At 38.7% G+C, this 18,551-nt stretch overlaps 1 protein-coding gene across 1 annotated transcript in view; it reads left to right on the top strand.

The window, feature by feature from the left end:
* EML6 (EMAP like 6) overlaps positions 1–18,551 on the top strand; it is a 320,117-nt gene that overhangs the window by 156,742 nt on the left and 144,824 nt on the right. The window contains exons 6-7 of the mRNA XM_067705051.1: positions 2,873–3,058; positions 7,415–7,550. Coding sequence (XP_067561152.1) covers positions 2,873–3,058; positions 7,415–7,550 — 322 coding nt within the window. The remainder of the gene's footprint in view (positions 1–2,872; positions 3,059–7,414; positions 7,551–18,551) is intronic.

Raw genomic sequence — 18,551 nt, 5'->3', positions numbered from 1 at the left:
CTAAAAGCAGAGACAGATAGAACCCTGGAACCTCATTTGAAAACACTTAGAGCTGTTTGTCCTGTTAAATTTGTTAATTGTGTTTTGGCAGACCTAGGCATTTTTTCTAAGCAAAAACAAGCATTTTTACCTCAAATGGAAGAATCTGCAAATGCAGATTCTTTATTAATTATGTCATTCTTTATTCTTTATTAATTTTGTTTAGAAGGAAATCCACAACAAATTTCAGCAGGCTTTAACAAATTATTTTCACTATCTGTATTTTCTACATGCAATTCCAGGACCCCCACCTTTTTTCCCCAAAGCCGCCTAACATCAAACGAATCATTCCAGTCACAAGGTGAATGCAGAATCTCTAATGCACTCCAAGAAAATTTTTTTTTTTTTTTTTGCGATACGCGGGCGCCTCACTGTTGTGGCCTCTCCTGTCGCGGAGCACAGGCTCCGGATGCGGCCATGGCTCACGGGCCCAGCAGCTCCGCGGCATGTGGGATCTTCCCGGACCAGGGCACGAACCCGTATCCCCTGCATCGGCAGGCGGACTCTCAACCACTGCGCCACCAGGGAAGCCCCCAAGAAAATATTTTTACGTGAAATTTTTGTAGCTAGGGTAAAATTCTTTCTCATTTTACAATCCCCAGTGTTGGCAAACAGGCAAATTATGATTATCTGAAATGAATGCTTGAAAAACAGTAGCAGTTGAGCATTTTCTGCTTGCTTGGTTTTACAGGAAATGAGCCTACCAGGTTTGTTGGCTGTTATTGTTCTTTCTCCATTCTTTAGTCGCAGACAGAAGGGACCTCAGGGATTACTTAGGGGCAGATGAGCTCCCAAGTACCTGCCAGTTCTAACAGAATTTGCATTACAATCTGTGAATGGAGATTGGAGAAGATAAACAATGTGCTTTCATTTGATGTGGAGTTAATGGTGTGTTGCTACCCTAATCTGTCACTGTTTTCCAAACATGAAGTGCTTCTCAAGAAGAGATAATGTCTCAGATTTGCCATTTTCTGCAGAAATTCTCATGCCTATCCTGTCATTACAGCTATATATGCCTTTTTAGAGAATCATCTGATTATCTGGAATGTTTCATGTTGACATTATGCCATCTGACTGGGTGATTTCATCAGAAAAAATCTTTGTGTAGGGATAAGTCTCTCTTTTTTGTGGTTGTCCATCTAGAAATATTTCAACAACTCAGGCCAAAGTACACATCCCAAGTTAAAGGGATAATAATTACCAAATAGTTACGCTTCCTTTAATTTTCATGCATGGGGAGATAATAGAAGGATAAATGTCTGCCTTAAGCATCACCGTGTAACAGCAAGTTCTTTGGCATGTAGGTACAACCAGTAGTTGTTTATGTCTCATAGTTTGTTCAGGTTCAAAGTTAATACTTAAATGTTTTCCCAAGGCATATACCTAACTATCCTTCCCCAGATTGTTCTTATTCTTTTGATGTATACTTTAGTGCCTTTTTGTAAAATCAGTAATAGCCAAAGAAGCAAATCACCAGAGTTGATACTTAATGAGAGAAGAATCTTGTATAGTCTCAGATGATGGCACATCTTTCTCTCATTCTCCCCAAGGGCCACCACCTCCACAGCTGCCTGAGTCCTGGCCCTCCTGAGGGGTGCACCCATCTAGAACTGCTTCCTCGAGTACCCAGCCACTCTGGGAGGACCGTCATTTTTCCTCTCCTGCAGGCACAGAATATTAGGGTTGTCACTAATTTTTCCGCACACATTTCCTGTCACTTGGATTCACCTAACCCTGCTCTCCTAAACCACGATGCAGTTTCTTCCTCACCAATGATCCAAATCCTATTCTTGTTCATTCCAGTTAATTCAACATGGTTCTCTATCTTCAAATTTCCTTACCACTTGTATGCAGTCTGAATATGCTGCCTTCAAATGATCTTTTTTTGTTTTATATGTATCTTCTTCATTGGATTTAAAGTTCTCAAGGCAAATATTTCAATACTTTCTCGTGTATAACCCCTGATGAACCTTTGGCAAGTCACTTATGCCTTCTTTCTCTCCTTTCCAAATGGGTGTAATAATAATATCTGCCTTAGCCTATTCGTAAGGGTATTATGAAGATCAAATAACTAAACACATGTAAAGAGCCTTTATAAATTGTGAGAGGCTACGTACATGGCAGTAAAATTATACCAGTTCACATACTGAAAGAAAATATGTCAGAGTGAAATACTTAATTTCTACATAACCATGGGAGTCTCCCTGCTGCTATCTATAAAGCAGCTCAACCTTTATGCTTATAGTCTCCCTCATAATAAATTATGCAACTAAAACTGAAAAGCCTAGTCAGTTATTTGGCTATATGAAATATAACCTATATTTAGAAACATTTCTGAGTAATGTTTCTACAGTGAAGATTTATGTAACTTTTAGTTAGAAATTATTTCTAAATGCATATATATATACGTGCAACAAAAATACCTAGAAGATATATCAACATGTTAACAGGAGGTTGTGAATAATTCCAATTTTCCTCTTTTCACTTTTCTCTGTTTCTAAACTTCTCTACAGTGAACCTATACTAGTGCTATAACTTGACAAGAAATTAAACAAAAAAATGAACATTAAACATTTAGCAAAGTTTTGGAATGTTGGAACTTTGAGAGTTTAAAAAATATTGTTATAAGTTTTTTTTTTTTACTGCTAGTAGTTGGCTAAAATGTTTTGCAGTTCTCTGCCGTTATAACAAAACAAGTTAAATTATGTGTATCTAGTGCACCTATAGTAAATTATGTAAAATGTATTAAAACATTAGCAAATAAATACCAATAATGAGATGCATCAGAATACTCTTTTTTTTGGATCTATTTATTTTATCACTTATTTTCTAGTTTTGGACACTATGTGGAAATGCCCTGACTGCAAAAAGAGGGATATTTGGCAAAACAGGGGATCTTCAGACCATCCTTTGCCTTGCATGTGCCAAAGAAGACATCACCTACTCTGGTGCTTTAAATGGCGACATCTATGTCTGGAAAGGGCTCAATTTAGTCCGCACCATTCAAGGAGCACATAGTGTAAGTATTTCCGTATAGAAGTTTGGGAATGACTTATTAAATAAGTAAAAGTCACAAATCTCTGTATTTTTGCCCTGTTGCTTTAAGATCAGCCAGTTCTGCTGAACACTCACTAAACATTCATGAAGGATTTCCCTATTTATTTTTGTTCACCTGGAAGAAATTAATATTTCAAAAGCTTAATAACTTAATTAGCTTTCGTCTCAATTATCGATTGACTGATTAGTGTTGTAATTCAGCAGTACCAGCTTGACAGAAACTAGAAGTATTTCATCGTCAGTTTCATCTTCTAAACCAGCATTTCTTTTTTTTTTGCGGTACACGGGCCTCTCACTGTTGTGGCCTCTCCTGTTGCGGAGCACAGGCTCTGGACGCGCAGGCTCAGCGGCCATGGCTCACGGGCCCAGCCGCTCCGCGGCATGTGGGATCTTCCCGGACCGGGGCACGAACCCGTATCCCCTACATCGGCAGGCGGACTCTCAACCACTGCACCACCAGGGAAGCCCAACCAGCATTTCTTAAACGTTAATGTGCCTATGAATCTCCTGGAGATCTTGTTAAAAAGCAGGTTGTCAGTATCACTGATGAACATAGATGCAAAAATCCTCAGCAAAATACTAGCAAACAGAATCCAATAGCACATTAAAAGGATCATACACCATGATCAAGTGGAGTTTATCCCAGGAATGCAAGGATTCTTCATTATACACAAATCCATCAATGTGATAAATCATATTAACAAATTGAAGGAGAAAAACCATATGATCATCTCAATAGATGCAGAAAAAGCTTTCAACAAAATTCAGTACCCATTTATGATAAAAACTCTCCAGACAGTGCGCATAGAGGAAACTTACCTCAACATAATAAAGGCCATATATGACAAACCCACAGCCAACATCATTCTCAATGGTGAAAAACTGAAACCATTTCCACTAAGATCAGGAAAAAGACAAGGTTGCCCACTCTCACGACTATTATAAAACATAGTTTTGGAAGATTTAGCCAATGTGGTCAGAGAAGAAAAAGCAAGAAAAGGAACCCAAATCAGAAAAGAAGAAGTAAAACTGTCATTATTTGCAGATGACATGATACTATACATAGGGAATCCTAAAGATGCTACCAGAAAACTACTAGAGCTAATCAATGAACTTGGTAAAGTAGCAGGATACAAAATCAATGCACAGAAATCTCTTGCATTCCTATACACTAATGATGAAAAATCTGAAAGATAAATTAAGGAAACCCTCCCATTTACCACTGCAACAAAAAGAATAAAATACCTAGGAATAAACCTACCTACAGAGACAAAGACCTGTATGCAGAAAAGTATAAGACACTGATGAAAGAAATTAAAGATGATACAGACAGATGGAGAGATATACCATGTTCTTGGATTGGAAGAATCATTGTGAAAATGACTATACTACCCAAAGCAATCTGCAGATTCAATGCCATCCCTATCAAACTACCACTGGCATTTTTCATAGAACTAGAACAAAAAATTTCACAATTTGTATGGAAACACAAAAGATTGCAAATAGCCAAAGCAATCTTGAGAAAGAAAAATGGAGCTGGAGGAATCAGACTTCCTGACTTCAGACTATACTACAAAGCTACAATAATGAAGACAGTATGATACTGGCACAAAAACAGAAATATAGATCAATGGAACAGAATAGGCCAGAGATAAACCCACATACATATGGCCACCTTATCTTTGATAAAGGAGGCAAGAATATACAATGGAGAAAAGACAGCCTCTTCAATAAGTGGTGCTGGGACAACTGGATGGCTACATGTAAAAGAATGAAATTAGAATACTCCCTAACACCATACACAAAATTATAATGGATTAAAGACCTGATCGTAAGGCCAGACACTATAAAACTCTTAGAGGAAAACATAGGCAGAATACTCTATGACATAAATCACAGCAAGATCCTTTTTGACCCACCTCCTAGAGAAATGGAAATAAAAACAAAAATAAACAAATGGGACCTAATGAAACTTCAAAGCTTTTGCACAGCAAAGGAAACCATAAACAAGACGAAAAGACAACCCTTATAATGGGCAAAAATATTTGTAAACGAAGCAACTGACAAAGGATTAATCTCCAGAATATACAAGCAGCTTATGCAGCTCAATATCAAAAAAACAAACAACCCAGTCCAAAAATGGGCAGAAGACCTAAATCGACATTTCTCCAGAGAAGATATACAGATTGCCAACAAACACATGAAAGGATGCTCAACATCACTAATCATTAGAGAAATGCAAATTAAAAGTACAATGAGGTATTACCTCACACTGGCCAGAATGGCCATCATCAAAAAATCTACAAACAATAAATACTGGAGAGAGTGTGGAGAAAAGGAAACCCTCTTGCACTGTTGGTGGGAATGTAAATTGATACAGCCACAATGGAGAACAGTATGGAGGTTCCTTAAAAAACTAAAAACAGAATTACCATATGACCCAGCAATCCCACTACTGGGCATATACCCTGAGAAAACCATAATTCAAAAAGAGTCATGTACCACAATGTTCATTGCAGCACTATTTACAATAGCCAGGACATGGAAGCAACCTAAGTGTCCATCAACAGTTGAATGAACAAAGAAGATGTGGCACATACATACAATGGAATTTTACTCAGCCATAAAAAGAAACAAAATTGAATTATTTATAGTGAGGTGGATGGACCTAGAGTCTGTCATACAGAGTGAAGTAAGTCAAAGAGAAAAACAAATACCATATGCTAACACATATATATGGAATCTAAAAAAAAAAGTTATGAAGAACCTAGGAGCAGGACAGGCATAAAGACTCAGACGTAGAGAGTGGTCTTAAGGACACGGGGAAGGGGTAAGGGTAGGCTGGGACGAAGTTAGACAGCACTGATATATATACACTACCAACTGCAAAATAGATAGCTAGTGGGAAACAGCCACATAGCACAGGGAGATCAGCTTGGTGCTTTGTGACCAGCTAGAGGGTTGGGATAGGGAGGGTGAGAGGGAGAAGCAAGAGGGAGGAGAGGTGGTGATATATGTATACGTATAGCTGCTTTACTTTTTTGTACAGCAGAAACTAATAGAACAGTATAAATCAATTATACTCCAATAAAGATGTTAAAAAAATGCAGACTGTTACTCAGTGTGTCTGGGATGACATTACTGCTGCTGGCCTGTGGCCTATATGTTGAATAGCAAGGGTGGAGACAGCTGTTATTTTTATAGTGGTTAATAAGGTAGATTTTCCTCATCTGAGTGAGAGAGTGTCACCTCCATGTCCACATCACAATTTCTTAAAATGCAAACAAAAACCACTGATAAATTCTTTTGATGGTCTGCTCTGTAAGAACAAGGACAAACTTGACTCTGAGCACTCTGCTGAATTCTGACATATATTAAAATAGTTATATTGCTGTGTCTATAGATGATAAAGTAGAAATGACCAGAAGAATGGGGAGATGATGTGAAAGGTAAAGCCTGTTGTAATAAATGGAAATTTGGTAAAATGTTATCAGAAACTCAACAGACCTTTAGCTTTTTGCCCTATTACTGTGAACCTGAAGAAAAGTTTCAGCAACTCTTAGCAAAAGAGCTATGAAATTTTAGAACTTTCACTGTCTTGTATGTTGAAGACCAGTTTTCTTGGCTTCGCTAATTATGAAACAGCTCTTGAAACAAAAGGTCAGTATTGGTCCTCATTCATAAAAACAGCTGCGTTAGTAACCTAATTTCTCTTTACACTGGATATTATGTCAACATTATACTCTTGTAACACATTTTCCATGGAAAAGCATCTTTAAGTTGTGAAACCACGTCAGAGGTGAAAAGCGTCTTCAAATAATGCTTAACAAGCTAACACAAGTGTAATTTATGTTTCCATTTAGGCTCAGATGGTGCGTGCTTGAGCTCGTTGGGATGCATTTCTGTCACCATCGTCCCTATAGAAGTGTTTGTGTTCCTAGCCCGCATATCTTTACTTGTTTTAAAAGGAATTTATGTGAAACACCGCCACCATTGTCTTTATAATGATTAGCTGTCACAGAAAGAAATTTATGATTTTTATATTTGCTTTAGCCAAGGAATTCCTGAATTTTTTTTACAGCCTGTTATTAGTTTAATCGTGGCAAAGGAGCACTTGAACTAGTTTGCTTTAGTGATATTATGAATTTTTAATCTAGCTAAAATGGCTACTTGTTCTATTGCCAGGATTTCAATAGAGAGCAAGAGATTTGTTTTTTGTTTTATTTTTGCTTTGTTTTGTATTTTTATCGTCAAGATCCAGCTATAATGACTGTTTAGAACGATTGCAGCATTGAGTATTATCTGCCTTAATCAACAGGCTGGAATCTTCAGCATGTATGCTTGCGAAGAAGGCTTTGCCACTGGTGGACGAGATGGGTGTATACGATTATGGGATACTGATTTCAAACCAATAACCAAAATTGATCTCAGGGAGACAGAACAAGGATATAAAGGTAACACATGTATTAATACTTATCCATAGATCTTAATGTGTTAAATACAGTGTGAAAGTCTGTTTCTATATTTGTTTCTCTTACCCCATCTTCTACCATGAAGGATTTAAGGTAGTTTACATAAATGTAATGGATACAAGATTAAAAGTATGTTGAATGTAAGTGAATACCCCTTTTTCCTAATTTGCACAAGGGTATCTATATGTACAAGCAGTGGTCCTGCTGCAAAGATAAACAACATAATAATAAAACTACTGACTGGTAACCTGAGAGATGGGACTTTCAGTTATAAAACTGGGAAGTTCTGGGTAAGTTAGTGACCCTAAATGTAACTGCATGCAGCCTCTGAAAATAAATAAATAAATAAATAATAGGAAAAACAAGAGAAATTATTTTTAAAAAAATAGCTTTAGTGGAGTAGCTACCATAGTAGTAGGGGTTAAGAGCCCGGGCTCAGAGTCGGGGAGCCTGGGTTCAAATCCAAGTTTTACCTGTGATAGATTGGAGACCTTGGTCAAATTTGTTAACATCTCTGGGCCTCAGTTTCCTCATCTGTAAAATGGGGGTAATACCAACACCAACCTCATAGAGTTCTATGAGGATTAAATACACTTGCAGAGTGCTTAGAGTAAGTCATGGTGCATGGTCAGCCCTCAGTAAACGTTGGCTACTGTTAACAATATGTTAAGTATGTGTACCAGAGAATACAAAGCAGTTTATATACATCTTTTTAAATTCTCATGATAGGCTTATTATCTCATTTTTCATATAGAGAATTTGGCACTGAGAGAGATTAAAGTGGAAAATGTAAATAGGAAAGATAAGATGAAGTAAGTCACAAGTGACGTTAGTCCACTGAGCACATGTGGGGAGTTCTGTTCACGTGAGAATTTAGTGTCCACTTCATTGCATGGACAGTCAAGGCCCTCGAGTTCTCTGCCAGAGAACATGGGCCAATGTAACTTTATCCAGAAAAGTACTTTAGGCAGATATAAGCAAGTAAGCACCCATAAAAGCAATGTTAAAAATGCTAGTAAAGCAGCCAAAAATGTTTGACCTTGAACCGTGAAACTTTTTGGTGTATCCCTCAAGGTAAACTGGAAGCAAAACATATACTTAGATAACTCATGAGTTAACTTACTAGATGGGATTATTGACCATAAACTGGCTAGATGTTGGGGAGCATCAACCAGAAATCATGATTCCTTTTTGGCAGTCACTTTATCCAGCTCATCCCAAAATTTTATCACATAATCAAGGTATAAATTTTAAAGTGTGAGGATCAGGGCAGAAGCCATATTTACTCTGCTCTACTTTTCTCCCTGATACCCAGTCCCTGACTTCAGGCTCTCAAAGGAGAGTTCAGGAGCCGGTTCAGAACAAGCATCTGTATAGCCAGGGATTTGTATTGATTGTACAAAGCCACCCCCATGGTCAACTCCTATCCCCAGAGTCAAGGGAAGGTGGTCAGGGACACGTTCTATTTTCTATCAGTCTCAACTGATTCCCACACACACTTGCTTGCCAATATCAAAGAGGATATAGGTGGTGCACAGTGGACAGAAGAACCTTAAGCAAGCCTGCATCTCATAGGTGTGGCCTGTAGCACCTGGGCTTATAGCTATCAGGGGAAGGATTAGCATGTATTTTTAGATGGATGGCCAGTGGGACAGTAGCCTGTATTTCAGGAGGAGTAGTGAACTGTGCTTTTAAAGGACTGGATAGACCATGCTGCTGTTCAGGAGCCGTGAAAATGGGTGCCGTTTTCTTGCCACCTTCTTCATTTTTGCAGTCTCAGCTCACTACCAGTACTCTTGTTTACTTCGTGTTTTACTTTAAATGGATGTGAATGCATCTCTTTCTTCTTTTTTTTTAACTTCTCCTCATAAGCAATAATATCTGTGAAATTATGGCTTTAATATACTGTTTATATATATATTTTTTACTTGTTAAGTTCTAGCTATTGGATTAAAAAATTTTGTCCATGTAGCATCTTCACCATCAGTGGTGCCTTTGCCTGTCACACTTTTGGCAACACTGTAACAGAAGTCTACTATGTACTATCAAACTTCCAAAGAATTGCCGGCATTTTTTCCAGCCCTTAGTGGAAAACAGGACAAATGTATAGAGTCAAACGAATGAAAGGCTCGTGGTTGAAGTGTTGGTAACAACCCCAAATCTGGCTTACTCTTCACCCTCAACTCAGCTAGTTCTCGAGCCTGTGTGGACAGGGCCTTGCAGGGGGAACCTGCCACGATCCTGAACCACCCTCAGGGACTTTCTCTTGCCCTCAGCCGGGCCTTGGCGCCATCATCACACGGAAGCAGGGCCGGGGGGCCGTTGAGTTGAGAAGCCAAGTCTCAGAACAGGCCCTCCATGACGTTCTCTGAGACCAGCTGCCAGGGCCACCCTGTGACAGGGGTGTACTCTAGGGCACCTGAAGGTGGGAGTGAGGCCAGAGTGAGCTAGGAGACCCAGCACAAGTATAAGGATTAAAATATGTAGGATTGCAGGTGAGGATTAAAAGTAGTTGAAATGTATACAGTTTTCTGTTCCAGCTCCCTCTTCAACCAGCCATTACCATACATGCCCTTGCTCTTCCGAGCATTTGCAGACAGTGTGGGTTAAAGGGGAGGGAAGGAAAGACTGTGGGGAGAGGCTGAAACAGGAGGAAGAAGGCAAAATGGACAGGACTTGGGGTGTACTTTGTCCCACCCCATCCTGCCCTGCACACCACCGCCCACCCGCCCCGCCGCCGCCGCCATTCCCCGAAAAGGAGTCTTGACTTTTCCTCCACCTTCAGGCTCTGCCTCAAGATGGAAACAAAGTACCATTTGGAAGGAGCAGATTCAAGCAAAGCACTGTTAGAACTAGTTACCAACCAGGGTTCTTGGCCTCCTTAATCAATGGAAATTGATAAGAGGCCGGTCAAGAAATTCAGGCAAGGCTTTATTGGGGCTCCTGCTGCAGCACGAGGGAGCAAAAACAAGTAACACGTTCCCTTGCTCCTTCCCTGAGCGGGGGTAAACTGCTTCCTTATATGGGGTGAGGGTAGGGGTGGGTCCAGGGGTCCGGCCGGAGGGGTGGCTTAGGCGGTCTGCCCACTCCCTTGGTGGTGCTGTGTGCAGGGGGCATGCGCAGTACCCTGCTTTTCCTCTGGGCTGGTCAGAAGTGGCAGTTGGGTTTTTGGTCTTTTTGTTCATAATTTAGCCCAACTGTGCACGCACACAGTTATTTTTAGTTCCTTATAGTTTATTTGTATTTTGTTGCTGGAGGAGACTGTCCAGGTGCAAGCGCTGCAGCAACGGGTCCCAGGGTTTCAGGTCCAAGCCTGTCTTACTACTTTGCTCTCAATTTGGACATGAAGCTACGTGTATGGACAGTTTTATTCTAGTAAAAATTTCTTGATATGAATGAGCCTTCTTCGATATTTTTGCTGTTTGTATAGCAATGACTCTTGAATTCATTTCTGTGGAAATATAGTAACTTCTCATATTACTCAAACAACTATTTAAATAAATTTAGCAAGAGAATTAATTATGGCCATGTCCCAACTCCCATGACATAGTACTGATATTCTATAGTCCTTAAATTTATAAACTTACTAGTAAAAATTCAGAAACTGCTACTTAACGTTTGGTAATCTGAGTCTGTTTGTAACAACCACACTTCCTATGGCACTATTTCTACTGCCCTTCCTATAGACTTCCAGAAGATCTATAAAATGAATCTGGCCATTTCCAAGTTGTTTTATATAAATATTCATAAGATTTACCTATATTTGCATCTTCTGATAACTATTATTTGCTAAAAAACAAGAAAGAGAACAGTTTTTAGATGAACTAAGATTAACACTAAGCTCAGGAAAAAAACCCCAAAATGATATTACAGCTTTATTATAAAGTGATGGTATTAATCAGTGCTCCTACATCTTTATAGTCAAACTTGAGCTAATTAAGACTTTGACTTCTACTGAAAACAATTAACCCTTCTTTAAATTGAGGGTGAACCAGCTTGGAGATAGGTCATTGTCATATCAACAAGAATCTGTACAGCCACAGCTGATTCTCAGGGCTTCTTCTCTTCTCCCCAAGTCTTAGTAAAAGAAAATGGACTTCATAAGCCCAGAGGACCATTCCTCAATCAAAGGAATAGTAGTGTTTTATTTATACCACTGACATACAACTTTTGTGAGTTGTGAGTCTGCAAACAAGTTTTTACTAACAATACATGGTGATATAAATCAGCGATCTAATTCATCCAGGATACCTTATCTACAATTCTGAAGTCAAAAAACTCAGAATGCCAAAATGTACATATATTTTTTATGAGGGCAACCAACTTTTTTATTGTGGTAAGATATACACAATACACAAAATTTACCATTTTAACCATTTTTTCAGTAAACATATGAGTGCATCAAGTACAGTCACCTTATGCAGCCATCATGACCATCCATCTCCAGAACATTGTTCATCTTTCCAGACTGAAACATCATACCCATTAAACAACAACTCCCCATTCCCTTCTCGTCCTGCCCCTGGCAGCCCCCATTCTACTTTCTGTCTCTGTGAATTTGCCTGTTCTAATTTGCCTATTCTTATTCTCGTATAAGTGGAATTATGCAGTATTTGCTCTTTTGTGACTGGCTTATTTCTCTTAGAATAATGTCTTCAAGGTTCATCCATGTTGTAGCATGTGTCAGAATTTCCTTTGTTCTTAAGGCTGAATAATATTTCGTTGTATACCACATTTTGTTTATCCATTCATCTGTTAATGGATACTTGGGTTGCTTCCACCTTTTGGCTATTGTGAATAATGCTGCAATGAACATGGGTACGCAAATGTCTCTGAGACTTTGCTTTCAATTCCTTGGGATATATATCCAGAAGTGGAATTATTGGATCATATGGTATTTCTATTTTTAATATTTTTGAGGAACTTCCATACTGTTTTCCATAACAGCTGCACCATTTTTATATTCCTACCAGCAGTGCACAAGGATTTCAATTTCTCCACATCCTCACCGACACTTTCTGGGTTTTTTGTTTGTTTGTTTTTTTGTTTTGCGGTATGCGGGCCTCTCACTGTTGTGGCCTCTCCCATTGCGGAGCACAGGTTCCAGACGCGCAGGCTCAGTGGCCATGGCTCACGGGCCCAGCCGCTCCACGGCATGTGGGATCTTCCCGGACCAGGGCATGAACCCGTGTCCCCTGCATCTGCAGGCGGGCTCTCAACCACTGCGCCACCAGGGAAGCCCTGGTTTTTTGTTAATAGCTATTCTGATATATGTGAAGTGGTTTTCAATTGCATTTCCCTAATGATTTTTGATGTTAAGCATCTTTCATAAGCTTGTTGGCCATTTGTATATCATCTTTGGAGAAATTTCTATTCAAGTCCTTTGCCCATTTTTTTTTCACACACACACGCACTGTATTTTATTTTTACAAGAGATAAACTGACACCAAGCATTGTAAATGGATGACCACAACAAAAGCAACAATGATTGCAATTACCAAACACAAAACACACTCATACTATGTCATCATATTGACATTCAGTCCAGTAATCCTCCACTGTAACAGCTCCATTACTTTGCAGTGAAAAAAAATTTTTTTTATTTCTGATATACATTTTAAAGTAATAACTAGAATTATGACTTATAACATTATACCAGAACATATAAGATTTTTAGAAATTTCATGTAATGTCTGAAACATTTATATTAACATATTTCCATACAAATAACCCAAAGAAAGTTTAGTATTAGTTGGTTTTTTTGTTTGTTTTTTTATACTGCAGGTTCTTATTAGTCATCAATTTTATACACATCATTGTATACGTGTCAATCCCAATCACCCAATTCAGCACACCACCGTCCCCACCCCACCGCGGTTTTCCCCCCTTGGTGTCTCTACATCTGTGTCTCAACTTTTGCCCTGCAAACCGGTTCATCTGTACCATTTTTCTAGATTCCACATACATGCATTAATATATGATATTTCTTTTTCTCTTTCTGACTTACTTCACTCTGTATGACAGTCTCTAGATCCATCCACATCTCAACAAATGACTCAGTTTTGTTCCCTTTTATGGCTGAGTAATATTCCATTGTATACATGTACCACATCTTCTTTATCCATTCGTCTGTCAATGGGCATTTAGGTTGCTTCCATGACCTGGCTATTGTAAATAGTGCTGCAATGAACATTGGGGTGCATGTGTCTTTTTGAATTATGGTTTTCTCAGGGTATATTCCCAGTAGTGGGATTGCTGGGTCATATGGTAATTCTATTTTTCATTTTTAAAGGAACCTCCATACTGTTCTCCATAGTGGCTGTATCAATTTACATTCCCACCAACAGTGCAAGAGGATTCCCTTTTCTCCACACCCTCTCCAGCGTTTGTCGTTTGTACATTTTCTGATGATGCCCATTCTAACTCATGTGAGGTAATACCTCATTGTAGTTTTGATTTACATTTCTCTAATAATTAGTGATGTTGAGCAGCTTTTCATGTGCTTTGTGGCCATCTGTATGTCTTCTTTGGAGAAATGTCTATTTAGGTCTTCTGCGCATTTTTGAATTGGGTTGTTTGTTTTCTTAATATTGAGCTGCAAGAGCTGTTTATATATTTTGGAGATTAATCCTTTGTCCGTGGATTCATTTGCAAATATTTTCTCCCATTCTGAGGGTTGTCTTTTCGTCTTGTTTATGGTTTCCTTTGCTGTACAAAAGCTTTTAAGTTTCACTAGGGACCATTTGTTTATTTTTTTTTTATTTCCATTACTCTAGGAGGTGGATCAAAAAAGTTCCTGCTGTGATTTATGTCAAAGAGTGTTCTTTCTATGTTTTCCTCTAAGTTTTATAGTGTCTGGTCTTACATTTAGGTCTCGAATCCATTCTGAGTTTATTTTTGTGTATGGTGTTAGGGAGTGTTCTAATTTCATTCTTTTACGTGTAGCTGTCCAGCTTTCCCAGCACCACTTATTGAAGAAACTGTCTTTTCTCCATTGTATATCTTTGCCTCCTTTGTCATAGATTAGTTGACCATAGGTGCCTGGGTTTATCTCTGGGCTTTCTATCTTGTTCCATTGATCTATGTTTCTATTTTTGTGCCAGTACCATATTGTCTTGATTACTGTAGCTTTGTAGTATAGTCTGAAGTCAGGGAGTCTGATTCCTCCAGCTCCGTTTTTTTCCCTCAAGACTGCTTTGTCTATTCAGGGCCTTTTGTGTCTCCATACAAATTTTAAGATGGGGCTTCCCTGGTGGCGAAGTGGTTGAGAATCTGCCTGCCAATGCAGAGGACACAGGTTCGAGCCCTGGTCTGGGAAGATCCCACATGCCACGGAGCAACTAGGCCCGTGAGCCACAATTACTGAGCCTGCGCGTCTGGAGCCTGTGCTCCGCGCAGCAAGAGAGGCCGCGATAGTGAGAGCCCCGCGCACCGCGATGAAGAGTGGCCCCCACTTGCTGCAACTAGAGAAAGCCCTCGCACAGAAACAAAGACCCAACACAGCCATAAATAAATAAATAAATAAAATTAACAAAATTTTTTTTAAGATAATTTGTTCTAGTTCCATAAAAATTGCCATTGGTAATTTGATAGGGATTGCGTTGAATCTGTAGATTGCTTTGGGTAGTATAGTCATTTTCACAGTATTGATTCTTCCAATCCAAGAACTTGGTATCTCTCCATCTGTTGGTATCATCTTTAATTTCTTTCATCAGTGTCTTATAGTTTTCTGCATACAAGTCTTTTGTCTCCTTAGGTAGGTTTATTCCTAGGTATTTTATTCTTTTTGTTGCAGTGGTAAATGGGAGTGTTTCCTTAACTTCTCTTTCAGATTTTTCATCATTAATGTATAGGAATGCAAGAGATTTCTGTGCATTGATTTTGTATCCTGCAACTTTACCAAATTCATTGATTAGCTCTAGTAGTTTTCTGGTAGCATTTTTAGGATTATCTATGTATAGTATCATGTCATCTGCAAACAGTGACAGTTTTACTTCTTCTTTTCCAATCTGTATTCCTTTTATTTCTTTTTCTTCTCTGATTGCCGTGGCTAGGACTTCCAAAACTATGTTGAATGATAGTGGCGAGAGTGGACATCCTTGTCTTGCTCCTGATCTTAGAGGAAATGCTTCCAGTTTTTCACCATTGAGAATGATGTTTGCTGTGGGTTTGTCGTATATGGCCTTTATTATGTTGAGGTAGTTTCCCTCTATGCCCACTTTCTGGAGAGTTTTTATCATAAATGGGTGTTGAATTTTGTCAAAAGCTTTTTTGTATCTATTGAGATGATCACATGGCTTTTATTCTTCGATTTGTTAATATGGTGTATCGCATTGATTGATTTGCATATATTGAAGAATCCTTGCATCCCTGGGATAAATCCCACTTGATCATGGTGTCTGATCCTTTTCATGTGTTGTTGGATTCTGTTTGCTAGTATTTTGTTGAGGATTTTTGCATCTATATTCATCAGTGATATTGGTCTGTAATTTTCTTTTTTTGTAGTATCTTTGTCTGGTTTTGGTATCAGCGTGGTGGTGGCCTCATAGAATGAATTTCGGAGTGTTCCCTCTTCTGCAATTTTTTGGAAGAGTTTGAGAAGGATGGGTGTTAGCTCTTCTCTAAATGTTTGATGGAATTCACCTGTGAAGCCATCTTGTCCTGGACTTTTGTTTGTTGGAAGATTTTTAGTCACAGTTTCAATTTCATTATTTGTGATTGGTCTGTTCATATTTTCGGTTTCTTCGTGGTTCAGTCTTGGAAGGTTATACCTTTTTAAGAATTTGTCCATTTCTTCCAGATTTTCCATTTTATTGGCATAGAGTTGCTTGTAGTAGTCTCTTAGGGTGCTTTGTATTTCTGTGGTGTCTGTTGTAACTTCTCCTTTTTCTTTTCTAATTTTATTGATTAGAGTCCTCTCCCTCTTTTTGTTGATGAGTCTGGCTAATGGTTTATCAATTTTGTTTATCTTCTCAAAGAACCAGCTTTTAGTTTTATTGATCTTTGCTATTGTTTTCTTTGTTTCTACTTCATTTATTTCTGCTCTGATCTTTATGATTTCTTTCCTTCTGCTAACTTTTGGTTTTGTTTGTTCTTCTTTCTCTAGTTCCTTTAGGTGTCAGGTTAGATTGTTTACTTGAGATTTTTCTTGTTTCTTGAGGTAGGATTGTATTGCTATAAACTTCCCTCTTAGAACTGCTTTTGCTGCATCCCATAGGTTTTGGATCATCGTGTTTTCATTGTCATTTGTCACTAGGTATTTTTTGATTTCCTCTTGGATTTCTTCAGTGATCTCTTGGTTATTTAGTAACATATTGTTTAGGCTCCATGTGTTTGTGCTTTTTATGTTTTTTCCCTGTAATTCATTTGTAATCTCATAGCGTTGTGGTCAGAAAAGATGCTTGGTGTGATTTCAATTTTCTTAAATTTACTGAGGCTTGATTTGTGACCCAAGATGTGATCTGTCCTGAAGAATATTCCATGTGTGCTTGAGAAGAAAGTGTAATATGCTGGTTTTGGATGGAATGTCCTATAAATATCAATTAAATCTAGCTGGTCTATTGTGTAATTTAAAGCTTCTGTTTCCTTAATTATTTTCATTTTGGATGATCTGTCCATTCGTGTAAGTGAGGTGTTAAAGTCCCCCACTATTATTGTGTTATTGTCGATTTCCTCTTTTATAACTGTTAGCAGTTGCCTTATGTATTGAGGTGCCCCTATATTGGGTGCATATATATTTATAATTGTTATATCTTCTTCTTGGATTGATCCCTTGATCATTATGTAATGTCCTTCCTTGTCTCTTGTAACATTCTTTATTTTAAAGTCTACTTTATCTGATATGAGTATTGCTACTCCAGTTTTCTTTTGATTTCCATTTGCATGGAATATCTTTTTCCATCCCCTCACTTTCAGTCTGTATGTGTCCCTAGGTCTGAAGTGGGTCTCTTGTAGACAGCATATAAATGGGTCTTGTTTTTGTATCCATTCAACAAGCCTGTGTCTTTTGGTTGGAGCATTTAATACATTCACGCTAAAGGTAATTATCGATATGTTTGTTCCTATGACCATTTTCTTAACTGTTTTGGGTTTGTTTTTGTAGGTCCTTTTCTTCTCTTGTGTTTCCCACTTAGAGAAGTTCCTTTAGCATTTGTTGTAGAGCTGGTTTGGTGGTGCTGAATTCTCTTCGCTTTTGCGTGTCTGTAAAGCTTTTTTTTTTTTTTTTTTTTTTTTTTTTTTTGCGGTACACGAGCCTCTCACTGTTGCGGAGCACAGGCTCCGGGTGCGCAGGCTCAGCGGCCATGGCTCACGGGCCTAGCCGCTCCGTGGCATGTGGTATCCTCCCGGACCGGGGCACAAACCTGTGTCCTCTGCATTGACAGGCGGATTCTCAACCACTGCGCCACCAGGGAAGCCTGTAAAGCTTTTGATTTCTCCATAGAATCTGAATGAGCTCCTTGACGGGTAGAGTAATCTTGGTTGTAGGTTCTTCCCTTTCATCACTTTAAGTATATCATGCCACTCCCTTCTGGCTTGTAGAGTTTCTGCTGAGAAATCAACTGTTAACCTTATGGGAGTTCCCTTGTATGTTATTTGTCGTTTTTCCCTTGCTGCTTTCAATAATTTTTCTTTGTCTTTAATTTTTGCCAGTTTGATTACTATGTGTCTCGGCGTGTTTCTCCTTGGGTTTATCCTGTATGGGACTGGCTGGGCTTCCTGGACTTGGGTGGCTATTTCCTTTCCCATGTTAGGGAAGTTTTCAACTATAATGTCTTCAAATATTTTCTCTGGTCCTTTCTCTCTCTCTTCTCATTCTGAGACCCCTATAATGTGAATGTTGTTGTGTTTAATGTTGTTCCTGAGGTCTCTTAGGCTGTCTTCATTTCATTTCACTCCTTTTTCTTTAATCTGTTCTGCAGCAGTGAATTCCACCATTCTGTCTTCCAGGTCACTTATCCATTCTTCTACCTCAGTTATTCTGCT

This window comes from Pseudorca crassidens, chromosome 14 (genome assembly GCF_039906515.1).
Source record: "Pseudorca crassidens isolate mPseCra1 chromosome 14, mPseCra1.hap1, whole genome shotgun sequence".
Lineage (NCBI taxonomy): Eukaryota > Metazoa > Chordata > Mammalia > Artiodactyla > Delphinidae > Pseudorca > Pseudorca crassidens.
This window is presented reverse-complemented; position numbering and strand designations above follow the sequence as displayed.